Genomic DNA, 19,331 nt, shown 5'->3' on the forward strand with positions numbered 1-19,331 from the left:
TGGATGGCAGGGGTAAATCAGCCCTGATCGAATGGAGGCAGACTTGATGGTACAAATGGCCTAATTCTGCTCCTATGTCTTATGGTCAAAGCAGAAGGAGTTAAAAAAGGAAATGATCTGTAAATGTACACCCACACATGAATGTAAATGGTTTTCAAACAAAAACAAATAATTAAAAAATGCCACGAGGAAAGGAAAAGTAGCAATAAAACAAATGGGATCCAAGGCTTTCATATGGAGATCAGAGCTACTGACCAAATTCACAGCCAGACTCTCTGTCTGGCAGCCACAGGAGGACTGACAAAATCTGTTCACTGTATCGATTCCAATCCCTTTGAAGTTCACCAAGAATAAATGAAATCAAGTAACTTGGTGTTGCTGACAGCTGAAAAACGCACTGGAAAGGCTGTTAAATCTGGATGGAACTCAGTCTCTCCATTGCCTGGGTTGTCACGGAAATGAATTACTTATAGTATCATGGGCGATGTTAGGTAGGACCAATGGGAGAAAATATAGAGGGACGCAGTGGGTTCGGGTTCCTGAGCCTAGAGGTCCATCCTCCTGACTGTCAATCCTATAGTGAGTGAGGGAGAGGGACCTGTCCATTTGGAAGGAATAGTCGGTGACAGACAGAGAAACTAAGGACTGGGAGACAGCTGGCCAGAGAGATATGAGGTGATATAGAACAAAGTGTTACTGTTTTCAAATGGAGGATGGATGGAGAGAGTGGGAGGAGGGGAGATTTCCTGATCAGTCAGGGCATCAAAAGACATGTTTTCAAATGTATCACACTGTTCTGATGCCACAAAACAACAAATTTCACCACATATTTCAGGGTTACTAATGCTGATTCTGATTAACATAGTTCTTTCAGCATAGCAAGATCCCACAAACACCAATGGGATAGACACCAGGTAACTGGCTTTGATGACACTGGCCAAGTCGCTAAATATTCTCCTGGTCAATCAGACCAAGACCAAGGTTGGGTGTGCGGGGGGACCCTGGCCCAGGGCAATGTGAAGGTTGTCGGGAAGGGCAGGATGTCAGAGAGAGGAGCGGCCTAACTTGGCCGTGATGTGGTGAATACACTAGGCTGAAGGGAGGGCTGTCTTCTGAGACAAAAGATGATGCATCCAGGAACCAATTCCGCATCCTCCATCAAAACTGTTCTTTAATCTGTCAGGCAGCAGCACTTGCAGAGGAGTGCAATCATCAAGTGTGGAGTTAATAAGGAAAGCCTCCACCAACCCTTAATAGAATGCAGGAGAAAGAGAAAAACATGAAAAAACAGAAATAAAAGTAGAAGCAAGAAATAGGATATTATGTTAGATTGGAGAACCTTCAGGAATACAAATGAGTGGGATCTCAATGAAGCCTACTGGATATTGAAAAGCCTGGATATTGTGTACAGTATCCGGAGAGGATGTTGTCAATAACCGGACAGTCTAAGACCAGAGGGTACCGCCTCAGAATACAAGGACAACCCTTTAGAACAGAGGTACGGAGGAATTTCTTTAGCTAAAGGGTGGTGAATCTGCAAAATTTATTCCCACAGGTTGTGGAGGTCAAGCCATTTGGTATTTGTAAAGTGGAGATTGATAGGTTCTTGATTAGTAAGGGCGTCAAAGTTATGGGGAGGAGCCAGGAGAGTGGGATTGAAAGGGAAATGATTGAATGGCAGAGCAGGCTCAGTGGACTGAAATGCTTAATTCTGCTCCTGTGTCTTATGGTTGTATGGTCTATAGACCACATGCTGATTGTACTCAATTTGCGCTACATTGCTGAGATTTCCTCGGACAGGCTGGCTGTAAGTGGTATCCCTCCAGGAAAGAGCAGATGGGGAAATCACCCCCACAAAGTCATGGAATATGAATTACAGACACCACTGAGGGATGAAGTCCTTCTTGTCACACAGGCTTTATTAGTTTCCTACTGGTAGTCCATCACAGCCTCAAAGTCCCCGAAGCTGACACGACCATCCGAATCCCGGTCCACTTCCCTGCAAAAAAGAGAACATGGATCAGTCTGCACGAGAACAATGATCTTTCTTCAATGTAGCAACTTTCTAAATGTTGAGGATTCCTTTACTCTGTTGGTTGGCAGACATGGCTGTACCTGTGTGGCCTGATACAAATGCTGGGTTTCCGTACAGCAATCCTCCAAGTATGCAATGATATTGAGAATCAGAATTGTGTGGTGGTGAGAAATCCACAAGGTCGGCAGGCCACTTGGTAATTTCCTCTTAATTCAAAAAGAACACAGTCACAAGAATGTGAGGAAAGTGGAAGGATATGGATATTGCGCAGGTAGAAGAGATTTGTTTAGTTGGCCATTTGTTTATTAATAAAATGGTTCGGCACAACATTGTGGGCTGAAGGGCCTGTTCTTGTGCGCTACTGTTCTACATCACAGTACAGGTCCTTCAGCCCATAATGTTGTGCGATCCTTTAACCTAACAATCTAACCCTTCCCTCCCACAAAGCCCTCCATTTTTCTTTCATTCAAATACCTATCCAAGAGCTAATCCCTTTAATCTTTAAAATATATATTGTTACTACAGGGTAGAATTTATGGGCCATTGCATTAGTGGCTAAAAAAAAATCCTGTGCAAAGTAACTGCAGGGAGCAGATTCATCCCTTTTGTATCCGGAATGATTTCTATGTTGGCAGCTGCATCTCCATCAGACCTGGCACCACTCTGAACACCAACTTAACTACCAGTGTTAAGGAATGGCTGACAGCCACACACCTGACAATTTTGTTAATGAGGCTCAGTTGCAAGAGGGCTATTAAAAACGATTCGCTGATAATGGTGTGCTGTAGCCTCAGTGTTGGCTCATGCCCTGTGCCAACGACACAGTGATGGTACACACTCTGGGTCTACCCGAGCCCTTCATTGCATAAGCTGTTACCAGCCAATGGGGCAATGGGTTCTTTGGGACTTGCTTGTATCTCCCTGAAAAGGAGGAAGAAAAGTAGACGACAAAAGACTGCACTGATACAGTGCCCTCAACGTAACGATCAACCCATGGTAGCACTGGGTGGCACACTAGCCATAAGTGTAAAGCTCTACAGCGCCAGCAGTTGGAAGGTAAGGGTTTAATTCCCGCTGCTCTCTTTACCATCTCCCTGTAACTGCGCAGGTTTCCTCAGGGTGCCCTGGTTTCCTCCCACATTCAAAAGACGTACAAGTTAGGGTTAGTAAGTTGTGGGCATGGCATCTGCGGACCACCCCACTACATCCTCAGACTCAGTTGGTCGTTGATCGTTGATGCAAACGACGCATTTCACTCTTTGTTTCAAAGTTTCCACGTATGTGTGACAAATAAAGCTAATCTTTACTCAAAAGACTGGGCAAGGGGGCATTCATCATGGAGTGTCATAAAATAAGGAGGGAGACTTAGGAAAGGAACTCCACTGGGTAGGACTTTGGAAGCTAGTGGAGCAATTAAATTTGGTGATGATCAAGAGGGCAGGTATGCAGGAATGCAAACTCATAGTCATAGAGAGAAATAGCACAGTAAAAGGACCTTCAGACCACTCCCCCCCAACCAAGTCCACATGACCGTCCATCGCCCATTTAAGTAAATCCAACATTAATCCCATTTTATTCACCCTATATTCTTAATTGGAAAGGTATATTGATGGGAGGAGTACAGATGGCTATGGTCCAGGTGCAAGTTAATGGGACTAGGCAGAATAATAGTTTGGCATGATCTAGATGGGCCAAAGGGTCTGTTTCTGTGCTGTAGTGCTCTGTGAATCTATAACAATGTCCCACAGATTCTACTACACACCAACACTCTCAGAGCAATTTACAGAGGCCAATTAACTACCAACTTGAGTCATACAGCATGCAAACAGGCTCTTTGCTCCAACAGGCCAATGCTGACCAAGACTGATACATAAGAAGGCATGCCAGCAGTTCCACTTCATCAAGAGTTTGAGGAGATTTGTCATGTCACCAAAGACTCTCTAGATGTGAGGTAGAAAACATTCTGCCTGTTTGCCTCATCGCCTGGTATGAAGAGTCAAATGCACAGGATCACAAGAGGCTGCAAAGGGTTGTAGACTGGGCCACCTCTGTCATGGGCACAAACCTCCCCATCACTGCCAAGAGACAGTTCCCTCAGAAGGGGGCACCAATCATGAAGCATGTCCTCACCCTCCAGGACATGCTCTCGTCTTATTATTTCTATAAGGGAGGAGGTACAGGAGGCTGAAGATCCACACTCAAATATTCAGAATCAGGTTCTTCCCCTCTACCATCAGGTTTCTGAATGGTCTCTGTACCAGTAAAATTGCATCCTAGCCTGTGATAGCAGTATCTGGCAAAACAGGGTGGGGGCGGGGTCACTGAAAAAAACATTAGGAATGAAGGCAGATGGAGGCTATCAAGACTGTTCCACATTTACCAGGACCTTTGCTCATCTAATTCTCTACTTCAGTTCTAATTCCCTGCCCTGGATTCCCTTCATAAACATGATACTGCCTTGCCTTTATTAGAAGTCTGTGTAGATCATGCTCTGATGTGTAAACACCAATGCCCAGGAATGGAAAAGCCTACAGAAAATGGTGGACACAGCCCGGTCCATTACAGGCAAAGCCTGACCCACCACTGAGTGGGAAGAGCTTTGCTTATCAAAACTCTTAACCGATTCTACAACCTACAGACTCACTTTCAAGTACTCCACAACTCAGGCTCGATATTATTTATTTCTTATTTGCACAATTTGTTTTCTTTTGCACATTGGCTGTTTGTCAGTCTTTGTTTATGTAGATTGTTTTTCATAAATTCTATTTTTTTTTTATTTTCCTGTAAATGCCTGCAAGAAAATGAATCTCAAGGTAGTATATGGTAACAGACAGTATATACAGTACACTACGACAATAAATTGCTCTCTTCTCGTTGTTACCATCGGACAGGAGGTACAGAAGCCTTGGGTCTCACACTGTCAGGTTCAGAAACAGTTATTACCCTACAACCTTCAGGTTCCTGAATCAGCGTAGATAACTTCATTCACGGCTACTCTGAACTGATTCCACAACCTACGGACCCACTTTCAAAGACTCTTTACAACTCATGTTCTCAGTACCATTTTTATTTGTAGTTTGTCTTCTTTTACATGTTGGTTGGTTGTCAGTTTCTCAAAGTTCAAAGTCATTATATATATGTCACTATATATAACCCTGAGATTCATTTTCCTGCGGGCATACTCAGCAAACCTATAGAATGGTAACTATAACAGGGTCAATGAAAGATCAAGTGGAGCATAGAAGGCAACAAACTGTGCAAATGAAAATAAAAATAAATAGCAATAAATAATGAGATAATGAGATTTATGTATAATTTATTTTGGAAAATTCCATTGTATTTCTTATTTTCCTGCAAATGCCTGAAAGAAAATTAATCTCAAGGTAGTATACGGCAACATATATGTTCTTTGATAAAACATTTACTTTGATTTATGATATCGAGAAATCTATCAATTTCTATTTTGAATGAGCTTCCACAGTTTCCAAGGTAAAGAATTCTGAAGATTCACCATACTCCAAGTGAAGAAACCTCATCTCAACTAGCCCAAAGAATCCTACCTCTTATTTCCTCAGCTTGGTGAACTACCTCCCTTTACACCCAATTTGCAGTGCCCTGCAGGAATTTTGAAGTTTCAATATCTCTTGTTCTTTGAAAAATCATACTGCTGGAGGAACTCCAGATGTGGAGTGGAGGATAAGGAATTGTCAGTATTTTGGGTCGGTCTTGATGCAGAATCTTGACCTGAAATGTCGGTAATTCCTCCTCTCCCACCCTCCACCCCCACCCCACAACAGATGCTGCTCACCCTGCTGAACTCCTCTAGCAGTATGCTTTTCTCTCCAGATTCCAGCATCTGTAGGCTCTTGGTTAACAATGGTCAGACCAATTTTGAGCCCTGTATAGAAGGAGGATGTGCCGGCTTTGGAGAGGGTTCTTGAGGAGGTTCACCAGAGTGATCGCAGGACTGAAAGCCTTAACAGAGGAGCATTTAATGTCTCTAGGCTGGTACTCAATGGAGTCCAGAAGGGTGAGGGGGATCTCAATGAAACCTGGGGTGGATGTGAAATAGATGTTTTATTAGCAGGAGGTTCTAGTACTCAGAATAAAGGAATGTCAATTTAGAATTGAATTGAGGAAAAATTTCTTCAGCCAGAAGATGGTGAATCTGTAGAGTTTGTTGCCACAGAGGGCTGTGGGGGCCAAGTCATTTTAAGGCAGAGATTGATAGATTCTTTAGTAATGGAGTTAAGGGTTATAGGGAGAAGGCAGTAGAACTAGGCTGGGAAAAATATCAGCTATGATTGACTGGTGTAGCAGACTTGATGGGCTGAGTGGCTTAACTGTGCTCCTATACTTTATGGTCTCTTGTCACTCTCATTCTTCAAAAGTACAGAGAATACAGGGACATGAGGAAAGAAGTATAATTGTCTTCTGCCATTGAAACTCTTCAAATGGAGAAGGTGAACATATTCCAAATGAGTCTTCTGTACCACTGTCCCCTTGAATTTAACCTGCTCCACATTAGTTAGTGTTTGCAAACCAGACACAAAAATACAGGACTGTGCTTAATGGGGCTTCTACCTAAAATGGGATTATGAAGGCAACACTAAATTGATAGAGTCATAAATGCAGTGCAGCACAAAAACAGGCCCTTCAGCCCATCTAGTCCATGCCAAACTGATATTCTGCCTAGCTCCACTGACCATCACCTGGACCACAGCCCTCCACATCCCTCCCATTGAAGTACTTTTCCAAACTTCTCTTAAATGTTGCAATTGACCCCTCATCCACCACTTCCTCTGGAAGCTTGACACACACTTGCACCATCCTCTGAATGGTGAAGTTCTACCTCAGATTCCCCTTAAATATTTCACCTTTTTAACCCTTAACCCATGACCTCTAGTTCCAGTTTCCTCCAAGCTCACTGGGAAAAGCTTCTTTGCTTTTACCCTTGTTACGAATGTGAAACAACTCTGAGGGGCCAAAGGGTACAAAGTCGCCCCCTCCTTTTTGAGAATCGCAAGATCGCTATTATTTCAGGTCTGAAACCCAGGAAATGAGAGAGAGACACCCAGAATACACAAGGTTTGGAATGTGTCCTGACATCAGCGGAACGGAACCACTGATAACTGCTATTGTCTCTTGGAGACGGAATTGTGTATTGAGTACTGTACTATTCATTGAAACCCCTCAGGGGACAACCAGAGTGGTCTGGTTGAGGGATTGCATCATCCCAACCTGATTGACACCTGAGACCCCGTGAGTAAGGATAAAAGAGGGTTTGGGGGAACACCCCTTTAGGCACACCAGGAGAAACGCTAGAGATCCCGTGACAGCGTTTTATAGCGAAAGCCGGTGGGGGCTCGTGTGTGTCCTCCCTTGCCTGGGTGGCGGGCTCACCACGGAAGAACGGTTTAGTTAAAGGAGAGGCCACGACAACAAAACATCTGACGGATCAAAATCATAAAGGAAGGTTGGAAAAAAACCCGTAGCGGTAACTGTTCCCATCCTATCTCTCTCTCTCTCTCTCCAACAATTGCAACACAGCGGTCCCCAACGGCTGCAGCCTGCATGAACTGAACAAACTTTATATTTCCATCAGACAATTCATTATCCCCAGACAACGATAAAGCTTATTTCTTATTGATTATTATTATACCCGCACTTTTAGATTTAGTATTGACGATGTATATTATCTGTATATTTGCATTGATATTATTTTTGTGTATATTTACTAATAAATACTGTTAAAAATAGTATTATCAGACTTCAACGGACGTCTCTATCTTTGCTGGTAAGTAACCCAGTTACGGGGTTCGTAACACCCTATCTATACCTCTCATAATGTTGTATATATACAGTGTGTGTAAAAGAGACTGCTACTACGGCAGAAGGCAGCAGCATGGGGATCCCAAGCAGGTCTGCATGCAGATCTTAATCACTGCCTTGCTTTTCTTCCTGACTGATCGGTGAAACAGAACCCATTAGACTGTGGGACCATCTGGACGAGTCTAAAATAACACAAGGGAGGGCAGAAAAGAACGGGGAAGGGAGGGCAAGGTGGGGCAGAGTTACAGCGCCTCACCTGCCTGATAGGGATGGTTTAAGATGAGCATTGAAGATCTGTACTCTGGTGATGAACCAGCAGTAACAAAACAGATTGCACACGCTTGTACAACTCCCAAGGGTCATCATTGTTGAGAGCAACTCCTAAACTAAAATTCCTATTCTTGTTTTTAAATTCGTCCAGGGCCTTGTCTCCCTTGGCAAACACTTGTCCTAAAAATCCTCTGAAACCTCAGTGACCCTCTTTTCTTCTTCAGACCCTTGACCGAAATCTACCTCACCATGGCTTGCACCTTATTCTCCGCCTACACCGCACTTTCTCTACAACTGTAACACTTTATTCTGCATTCTGTTACTGTCTTCTCGTGCCTCTGTGCACTGTTGTAATGAATTGATACGTATGGATGTCATGCAAAAACAAACTTTTTCACTGTACGTCGCTACATGTAACAATAATAAATTCATTTACCAAGCAGTCTCTTAGAGATTCAGCACGGTAGCAAGCCCTTCCAGCCCAATGAGCCTGCCACAAACAAGAGAAAGTCTGCAGATGCTAGAAATCAAAGTAACACACGCAAAATGCTGGAGGAACTCAGCAGGCCAGGCAGCATCCATTGAAAGAAGTAAACAATCGGCATTTTGGGCCGAGACCCTTCATCAGGAGCTACAGTGGTGCTTAACAACAACCCATTCAAGCTCATCTGTGGAAACACCTTAATTTCTACCTTTGATGTCTCTCTTTTCCCTTTTCAAGGTGGATGGGGTTCTGTCGGAGATCCTGACCTAGAATTACACTCAGACTTCAGTTCTCTTCTATTTCACGCACGTCTGCCCTCACCCCATCCACCTGCCACCCCACCAAGGATAGGGTTCCACTTGTCCTCACTTACCACCCCACCAGCCTCCACGTTCAGCATATATTTCTCTGTAACCTCCACCATCTCCAATGGAATTTCCCCCCACAACTTTCTGCAGGGATTGCTTCATATGCAACTCCCTTGTCCCTTCATTCCTCCTCACTGACCTCCCTCCTGGTACTTATCCTGGCAAACGGAATAAGTGCCACACCTGCCCCTACTAACATACAGGACCCCAAACAAGTGAGGCAACACTTCACCTGTGAGTCTGTTGGGGTCATCTGCTGTATAGAAACATAGAAAACCTATAGCACAATACAGGCCCTTCAGCCCACAAAGCTAGGTATGACCTTACCTGAGAAATTCCCCACAGCCCTCTATTTTTCTGAGCTCCATTCACCTGTCCAGAAGTCTCTTCCAAGACCCTATCATATGTGGTGGTCCCGGTGTGGCCGCTTGTATATTGGTGAGATCTGACGTAGATTGGGAGAATACTTCACTGAGCACCTATGCACTGTTTGCCAGAAGAAGCAGGATCTCTCAGGGGCCATCCATTTTAATTTCACTTCCTATTCCTATTCCAGTATGTCAGTCCATGGCCTCCTCCACTGCTGCGATGAGGCCACACTCAGATTGGAGAAGCAACACCTTGTATTCCATCTGGGGAGCCTCCAACCTGATGACATGAGCATCGATTTCTCTAACCTAGTATTTGCCCACCCCCTCTCCTTCACCATTCCCATTTCCCTCTCTCACCTTATCTCCTTACCTGCCCATCTCCTCCCTCTGGTGCTTTTCCCCCTTCCCTTTATTCCATGGCCTTCTATCCTTTCCTATCAGATTCCCACTTCTCCAACCCTTTGTCTCTTTCACCAATCAACTTCCCAGCTCTTTACCTCATCCCTCCCACTTTCCCAGTGTCCCGCCCCTCTCCCCACCTTTCAACTTTACTCCTCATCTTTTTTCCTCTGGTTCTGCTGAAGGGTTTTGGCCCGAAATGTTGACAGTTTACTCTTTTCCATAGATGCTGCCTGGCCTGCTGATTTCCTCCAGCATTTTGTGTGTGACTTTGAATTCCTGCATCTGCAGATTTTCTCTTCTGTGTGTTTCAGCTTTATTATCAAAGTATGTACACTATATACAAGCTTGAGTTTCCTTGTAAAATAGGGTGTAATTTATGTTTATGGTTTCCTTGTGAATGCTGCTTATATGATGCTATGTGCCTGTGATGCTGCTGTAAGTTTTCACTGCAACTCTGCAACATATACTCGTGTACATGACAATAAACTTGACTTTGATTTTGATCAAATACACACATTCCCACTCTGGATCAGAAGCTCCATAGTAGCTTAGTGGTTAGCGCAATGGTTTATAGCGTCAGCTGTGAGATTGGGGTTCATTTTCCTCTGCTATCTGTAAGGAGTTTTCACATTCCCCCCATGATCGTGTGGGTTTTCTCCTACATTCCAAAGACATAAGGGTTAGGGTTAGTAAGATGCTATGTTGGCAGTGGAAGCATGGCGACACTTGTGGACTGCCCAGCCCAATCCTTGCTGATTTGATGCAAATGATGCATTTCACTGTATGTTTCAATGTACATGTGACAAATAAATCTAATCTTTACCTGCACGTTTAAAAGGGTTGTGCAAAAATGAGGCAATCAAAGGCACTGAGGCGTTAACTTTTTAAACAGGTGATTAATATTACAGTGGAAGCACAGGAGACTGCAGATGCTGGAATCTGGAGCAACAAACAACCTTCTGGAAGAACTCAAGTCGAAACATCAACAATTCCTTTCCTCCCACAGATGCTGCTCGACCTGCTGAGTTCTTCCAGCAGATTGATCATTGTTAAAGTAACATTGCCTACTTGTCTGGGTATGTTCAAACAACCCAGTGACCCTTGAGGGGAAAGGTAGCCCTCCCGCAAAGTCCAAACTGCAATCAATAACATATTCCGAACATTACCTCTTTGTTGCTCATGGGATTTGCTGTGTATAAACTGGATTCCAACATTACAATGGCAAGTCTTCAAAAGTTAAAGCATTTGGCTGCTAAGGTCCCGAGGTACAGTACAAAAAGCAGAAACCCTGCAGGAAAGAATGATGATGGGACGTTGCTTTTTCAAGGTTAAAAATTAGCCCAATGCTATTACAGTGCCAGCAGCCTGGGTTCAGTTCCGCCGCTGTCTGTCAGGGATTTGAACATTCTCCCCGTTACCGAGTGGGTTTCCTCTGGGTGCTTCAGCTTTCACCCACATTCCAAAGATGTAGGTTAATTGGTCTCATGAGTGTAATTGGCAGTGTGTGCTCATCAGGCTGGAAGGGTCTGTTACTGTGTAACGAAATAAACCAAACTTATTGTCATTTGCACAAGTCCATGTATGCACAGGTGCATGGAAAAACTTACTTGCAGTAGCATCATGGGTGCATGGCATCAGATACTCAAAATACACTGAAAAATACCATTCAAAATCACACAAGAAAGAACAATGTTAGACCAAATAATACAATGAGCATTGTAGTGCAAAGTTTTTAAATGTTGTTGCTACATGGAGGGAATGATCAGTGTTGTGCAGGTTGGTTCAAGAAGTGAATGGTTGAAGGGAAGTAGCTGTTCCTGAACCTGGTTGTGTGTGCCTTCAGGACTCTGTACCTCCTGCCTGATGGGAGCTGTGAGATGATGGCATCGCCCGGATGACAGGGATCTCTGACGGTGTATGTTGCCTTCTTGAGGCAGCAACTCATGGGGATACCTCCGACAGTTGGGAGGGCTTGCCAGTATATTGGGCTGAGTCTGCTACTCTCATATGTTCCTGTGCATTACATCACTCGAAACATGGCAGCATAATGTCTTAAGCACTCCTGAGCAGTTGATTTCAGATTTCCTCCTTTGCTTTCAATGCTTTTAATAACCGCAAGGCCATGCCAAAGGTAGCATGGCCTCGTTGTTATTAAAAGCATTCATAGATTAATCATGAGCATTTGTCCTAAGTCCAACATCTTAATAATGTTTTTAGGCAACTTTTATGTTGTGTTTGGCAACTCGCTCAGCATCTGACAGGAACCTGCACGGTGGAGCTATGCAGAGCAACAGGCCCATCTGCTCGCAAACAAATTTAGCCAAATACACCTGTCGTCCCTCTGCTCTTGCCAGGATCAGCTCCTCAACAACAACTTGCGTTGATACAGTTATTACAGTCAAACACTCCAAGGCTGCTCCAAGAAGCATCTTGGGATAAAAATTGATGTGCAAGGCCATTTGACTCATTAAAAAGGCAGATTCAAGAAACGTCTTAAAAGTAGAAAGATGGAGAGGCTTATTGAGCACATTCCACACCTTAACTGCTAATGTGTGCCTACCATAGGTCAGACTAAAGTCAGGAATGGGGAAAAACAGCTAATGTGAGGGGTCTGGATGGCTAATACAAGGAGACATACTTTGAAGGTGATTAGAGGAAAGTATGGGGTGGGGGATGTCAGAGGAAAGTTCTTTACACAGTGTGGTGAGTGTGTGGAATGCCCTGCCAGGGGTGGTGATAGAGGCAGATACATTAGGAATATTTAAGAAATTCTCACATAGGCACATGGATAATAGAAAAATGGAGGCTATGTAGGAGGGAAGGGTTAGGTTGATCGTAGAGTAGGTTATAAGGTCGTGAGCCGAAGGGCCTGTACTGTACTGCAGTGTTCTATGTTCTAAGAGGCTATACTGTGAGAAGATTTTGTGGTTGTAGTTGCAAGGCTGGTGGAGATCACAATAATTGGGAGAAGAAGGAAGACAGATACATTTGAAAATAAGACTGAGAACTTGAATCAACATCTTGTATATATTCCAGCCTTTGGGTGTCTGCATGAGTCCTATCTGTAACCATAGCTGCATTGTCTTTGAGCACAACACTTACTGCTGTTGACGGAAATCAAGAATGACAGGTACATATGGCTCACGTGGTTTTGTTCTTCCCCACATACGGATTTGTATTAGGTCATTCCTCTTGCCTCTCTTTCAGATTCAAGAGAAGCAGCCTGTTCTTTCCCGAACAGTTTAAGCTTACAGTTCTAGTTTCTTAATAGAGTTTTTTTTTCTTGTACCCTCTGCAGTGTCTCTGCACCCCTTTTGATAATAAAGTGACCCAGCATGGACATGGTACTCCTTGTGTAGTCTAATCAAAGCTTAACATGATGGGACAGTAGCCCAGTGCTTATCATAATGCTACTATAGCACCAGCTATGAGACTGGGGTTTGAGTCCCGCCGCTGTCTGTAAGGGGAGTTTGTAAGTTCTCCCTGTGACTGTGTGGGTCTCCACCCACATTCCAAAGACATATGGTTAGGGTCAGTAAGCTGTGGGTGTGCTATGTTGGTGCTGGAAGTGTGATGACACTTACGGGCTGCACACAGCACAACCTCGGACTGTGTTGGTTGTTGAAGCAAATGCCACATTTCACTAGCACGAGAAAATCTGTAGATGCCGGAAATCCAAATCAACACACACAAAATTACTGGAATTTCGAGAAATCGATGTTCATGCCATCAGGTAGGAGGCATTTCACTGTATGTTTCGATGCACATGTGACATACAAAGCTGATGAAGGAAGGTGACAATGGAAACCAATATCTGTACACGTGGTCTGTACACACCAGCTGTGTAGTGAAAAAGCACAACAGCGCCTCTTTCACCTCAGAAGGTTGAAGAAGTTTGGTATGGGCCCCCAAATCCTAAGAACTTCCTACAGAGGCACAATTGAGAGCATCCTGACTGGCTGCATCACTGCCTGGTATGGGAACTGTACTTCCCTCAATCACAGGACTCTGCAGAGAGTGGTACAGACAGCCCAGCACATCTGTAGTTGTGAACTTCCCACTATTCAGGACACTTACAGAGACATAAAAGCCAGGACCAAAAGGCTCTGGGATACCTTCTTCCACCAGGCCATTAGACTGATTAATTCACGCTGATACAATTGTATTTCTATGTTATATTAACTGTCCTGTTGTACATACTATTTATTACTGTTACGAACCCCGTAACTGGATCACTTACCAGCAAAGATAGAGAGGTCCGCTGAAATCTGATGGTACAATTTTTAAACGTTTTTATTTATAAAGGGGCACAAAAGTAAGGTTAATACAAACATTCAGATAACATACGTCGTCAATACTCAATCTAAAGCGCGGGTATAGTAATAATCAACAATAAGAAGTAGCTCTATCGTTTGTCTAGGGGTAAAAATATTGTCCGATGGAAATATCAAAGTCTCTGGAGTTCATGCAGGCTTTTTGCCTTTTGGGGACCGCTGGGTTTCACATGTTGGAGAGAGAGAGAATTTTTGGTGAGAAAATAAACTTGCCAGCCTTTTGGACTCAGATCGTTGAATCGGGAACGTGGGTTCCCCGTTGTCAGTTCGAAGTCCTTTTCAGTGTTATCAGCCACTCGCTCCCTAGGCTAGGGGAAACGAACCACACGTGGCTTCCGAATAACTTCCCGTCATCATGGGAGTGATGAGCGATGGTGTCTCCTTCTGGTGCGTCGCTAGGGTACTGCCTCCTGCAGTCCCCTTTTTATCCTGACTTGCAGAGTTGTAGATGTCAATCAAGGTGGGGTGATGCGATCCCCACCCCACATTGCCCGAGGGTGTGCACGCAGCCCTGATCGCTGGCACGTAGCATAGAGTCATAATCCACACAGGTGTCTCTAAGAACAATGGTCAAATCTGTTGTGTTGTCTCTCTCTCATTTCCTGGGTCCCAGACCCGCATTAAGAGTGATCTTGCGATTCTCAGGAAGGATTGGGCTGGGTTCATAACATTAGAAATAAATATAAATTACACATTGCACATTTAGACAGAGATGTACAAAGACTTTTACTCCTCATGTATGTGAAGGATGTAAATAATAAAGTCAATTCAATTCAATTCAACTAGAAAAGAGTTTAAGGGCAGATTGAACCAGAAACAGATGGGGCGAGGGAGAACTGGTGGGTGAAAGGCACGCATAGTAGATGGGAGACTCGATGGGCTGAATAACCTGCTCCTAGATCTTATGGTCTTATAGATGGAACCAGGAGGGGAGGGGGACAAAATGGATGAAAATAAGTTGGAAGGCTCCTCTTTGACTGGCATGACCACAATAGACTGAACAGCTTTCTGCAATGTAAAAGTTCTATGCTTCATGAAAAAAATAGCTATGATATCAAATCATCGTGGAACATAAAGCAGCTAGTTTCGTCTCACAAACATTATGTGACTTGCTGACTCTTACAAGCATTTTCCAGTTTTATTTCACATTTCCAGCATCTGCAGCGTTTTGCTTTTCTGCACAATTCCTGTCATGTGTAGTTCTGAAATAAACTCCTTGCTCTTATATTCTATCTCTCAAGAATTTTTAAAAGAGATTATCTTCATTTGCCACATGTACATTGAAACAGTGAAACGTGTCGTTTGCGATGTGCTGGGGGCAGCTCGCCAATTGCCACGTGTCGCCATGCTTCCGGGGCATACTATGAAAGCTGAAAATCTGAGTTAAAAATAAAAGGAAGGTGCTAAGAAAGATTTTAAAGATTGTTATAAAGAATAGCTTTATTTGTCACACGTACATAAAAATATACGGTGAAATGTGTTGTTAGCATCAAGGAAGTGCTGGGGGCAGCACACAAGTGCTGCCAGGCTTCTGGTGCTAATGTGGTATGCCCACATACTACATAATCTGAACTCGTGCATTTTTGCAATGGGGGAGGAAATTGCAGCAGTCAGAGGAAACCCATGTAGTCACAGGGAGGATGTACAAACCCCTTATAGACAGTGGTAGAAATTGAATCCTGATCTTCCTATCACCAGCACTGTAAAGCGTAATTCTAAATGCTACGCTATCCTCTGTGCTTACTTAACCATCTCATTTCTCAGTGGTGGAAAGAGAGAGCAGCCTTTAGTTCCCGGGTATCAGCATCTCAGAGATTTTATCCTGGGCCCAACACTTCGATGCAATCATGATGAAGAAACATCAGCAGGACTATTTCGTTAGGAATTTGAGGAGATTTGCTGTCACCAAAGAGTCTTACAAGTTTCCACTGATGCACCTTGGAGAGTATTTTAACCAGTTGCATCACTGCTTGGTATAGAGGCTCCAATGCAGGGGATTGTAAGAGGCTGCAAAGGGCTGTAGACGCAGGAAGCCTCATCAAGGGCACAAATCTGCTGGATTTCTGAACATTTCCTGAACCCATGTTATTCCTTTTCTTGCACTATTTATTAATTTTAATAATTCTTAGGTCTTTGCACTGTACTGCAGATGCAAAACAAAGATTCCATATCATAAACTCAAGAGATTTTGCAGATACTGGAAATCCAGAGTAACACATACAAAGTGCTAGAGGAACTCAACAGATCGGACCTGCTATGTTTTGTAACTCCAAAACATAAAACTAATCGAAAGAAAAACATGGGGAGAGTGAGAAAAAACATGTACTCTTCATTTTTACTTCTAGTGAGACGCTCACATATGACATGGTGGTGTGATGACGTATGCCATTCACGTACTTTACATATAACCCACAATGAATTATTTAAACAAACAGGAATGTTTAATCAAGCAATATATTTATATTACTCAAACATTACTGAAATATTAAATGCACAACAGGGCCAATGAAATAAGTCAGTGATAATAAATCTAATTTTTACTGACTTGTCCAGTTATCTTCAGGAATCTGTGCCCATAAACTCCAAACTCCCCCAGTTCTAAAAATCCTGGTTATTGTGTATTTCCTTGCATTTTTATATCACTCTAAGTGCATTGGCTCTGGCTTCTCTGATTAGATTCCACAGGCTACTTTTCTGTCCAACTGACTAGATGATCCAGACCTTCCTGCAGATTAATGCTTCCCCTCAGTATCATCTATATATAATTTTTTTTATTAGCTGCAGACTTCTCTACGGAATCCAATGATGAATATATATTACAGGGATGGAGAACTTAGACTACTGGAATCTCACTGGTAACCGACTTTAAATATTCTGTAACAGCAGTCAACCAATAGCCCCTTTGCTTACTGCCACTATGTCAATTTTGGATCCATGGGTTTTTAGTTTCTTGACCAACCTTATCGAAAGCCACATAGACTACATTAAACACCTCATCAACCCTCCTTAAAACAAAATCACTCAAGCTAACCTCTAACAAATTAATGCTGATTTTCTTTGATTAACCTGTGGTTTTCTAAATTAAGCTTATTTTCTCTCTTGGAAATAATACTTAGCATTTGCTCACCACTGTCAGACCAATTGGCCGGTAATTATTTTGTATATCCCTTCTTCCCTTTCTCAACAACGCTGCAATGTTAACATAGATCATAGAACGTTACAGCACTGTTCAGGCCCTTCAGCCCAAGTTGTTGTGACAACCTTTTAACTTATTCCAAGATTAATCTAATGCTTCTCTTTGAGGTAGCCCTCCACTTTTCTATTACCCATGTGCCTAAGATATCTGTTTTGATATGATCCACATATTCGCCACTCACTGTGTAAAAATCTTACTCTAGCATCTCCCCTATATCCTCCAATCACCTTAAAATTTTAGCCCATCATATTAGCCATTCTCGCCCTGGAAAAATGTCTTTGGCTCTCCACTATATTTATGCCTCTTATCATCCTGTATGCTTCATTCAAGTCACCCATTAACCCCCTTTACTCCAGAGATAAAACTCTAGCTTGCTCAACTTACCCTCATAAGACATGCTCATCCTGATAAATCTCCACTGCACCCTCCCTAAAGTTTCCACATTCTTCATATAATGATGTGATAAGAACTGAACACAATATTCCATAAAACCAGAAGACATAGCAGAATCAGGCTATTTGGCCCATCGAGTCTGTTCCGCCATTCCATCATGGCTGATTTATTATCCTTCTCAACTCCATGCTCCCGCCTTCTCCTCATAAGTTTTGATGACCTGAATAATCAAGAACCTATCATTCTCTGCTTTAAATACACTCAATGACTTGCCTCCACAGCCACCTGAGGCAACGAATTCCACAGATTCACCATCCTCTGGCAAAAGAAAGTTAGTCTGTCCCGAGCCTTATAGGCTTATCAGGCCGGTGCGTGAAGCATCTGAGAGTACAGGACTCCTCCCCCACCCCCCCGGATAGGATGCCAGTCTATCGCGAGGTTAACCCCCAGCATTTTGCTGGTACCCATTTTCAGCTGGGTGGACTGGTTAAGCGCCTTGCTCAAGGATACAATACGCTGCCTTGGCTAGGGCTCAAACTCACAACCTTCAGATTGCTAGTCCACCACCTTAGCCACTTGGCCACGCGCCACACTTCTGGCAAAAGATGTTCCTCCCCATCTCCTTTCTAAATGGGCAATCCTCTAGTCTGAGGCTGTGCCCTCTGGTCCTAGATCCACCCACTATGTATAGGAAACATACATACAGCCACTGTATCCAGACCTTTCAATATTCAATAGGTTTTAATGAGATCCCCCCCCCCCCCATTCTTCTAAACTCCAGTGAGCAGCAAGCCCAGAGCCACAGATGCTCCTCATACATTAACACTTTAATTCTTGTGAACTTCCTCTGGATCCTCTCATCTTTTCTTAGACAAGGGGCCCAAAACTGCTCATAATACTCCATATGCAGTCTGACCTATGCCTTATAAAGTCTCAGCATTACATTCTTTCCCTTATAATCTAGTCCACTCGAAATGAATGTTAACATTGCCTTCCTACCACAGACTCAAACTGCAAGTTAACCTTTAGGGAATCCTGCACAAGGATTCCCAAGTCCCTTTGCACCTCTGATTTTTAAATTTTCTCATTTAGAAAATAATCTACACTTTTATTCTCTTAGTATCTCTCCTTTCAGTTAGTCCTGACGAAGGGTCTCGGCCCGAAACGTCGACAGTGCTTCTCCTTATAGATGCTGCCTAGCCTGCTGTGTTCCACCAACATTTTGTGTGTGTTGTTTGAATTTCCAGCATCTGCAGATTTCCTCGTGTTTACACCTTTATTTGTTTTATCAATTTGCATGACCATATAATTCCATCATTCAAATCGACATACAACATGAAAAGAAGTGGTTTCAACACCCACCCCTGCAGAACACCACTAGTCACTGTCAGCCAATCAGAAAAGGCCCCTTTATTCCCACTCTTTGCTTCTGGCAAGTCAGCCAATCCTCTGTCCATGCTAGTACATGTCCAGTAATACCATGGGCTCTAATCTTGTTAAGCAGCCTCACGTGCAGCACCATGTCAAAGGCTTTCTGAAAATCTATGTCAACAATCTTCACTGACTCTCCTTTGTCTATCTTGCCTGTCATTTCCTCAAAGAATTCTAACAGACTTCCAACAGGTACCTCGCAATGAGCAGTCCTC

At 43.4% G+C, this 19,331-nt stretch overlaps 1 protein-coding gene across 5 annotated transcripts in view; it reads right to left on the minus strand.

The window, feature by feature from the left end:
- efcab11 (EF-hand calcium binding domain 11) overlaps positions 1–19,331 on the minus strand; it is a 132,342-nt gene that overhangs the window by 17,051 nt on the left and 95,960 nt on the right. The window contains exon 6 of one of the 5 annotated variants that reach the window (XM_073039372.1): positions 1,899–1,999. The exons of 3 other annotated variants lie outside the window; for them this stretch is intronic. In XM_073039372.1, the coding sequence (XP_072895473.1) occupies positions 1,930–1,999 (70 nt within the window). In that variant the 3' untranslated portion in view covers positions 1,899–1,929. Of the gene's footprint in view, positions 1–1,898; positions 2,000–14,073; positions 14,753–19,331 lie in introns of those variants that run through there. One more of the 5 variants, XM_073039374.1, reaches the window with a different exon arrangement.

The sequence above is a fragment of the Hemitrygon akajei genome, chromosome 3, assembly GCF_048418815.1.
Source record: "Hemitrygon akajei chromosome 3, sHemAka1.3, whole genome shotgun sequence".
Classification (NCBI taxonomy): Eukaryota; Metazoa; Chordata; class Chondrichthyes; order Myliobatiformes; family Dasyatidae; genus Hemitrygon; species Hemitrygon akajei.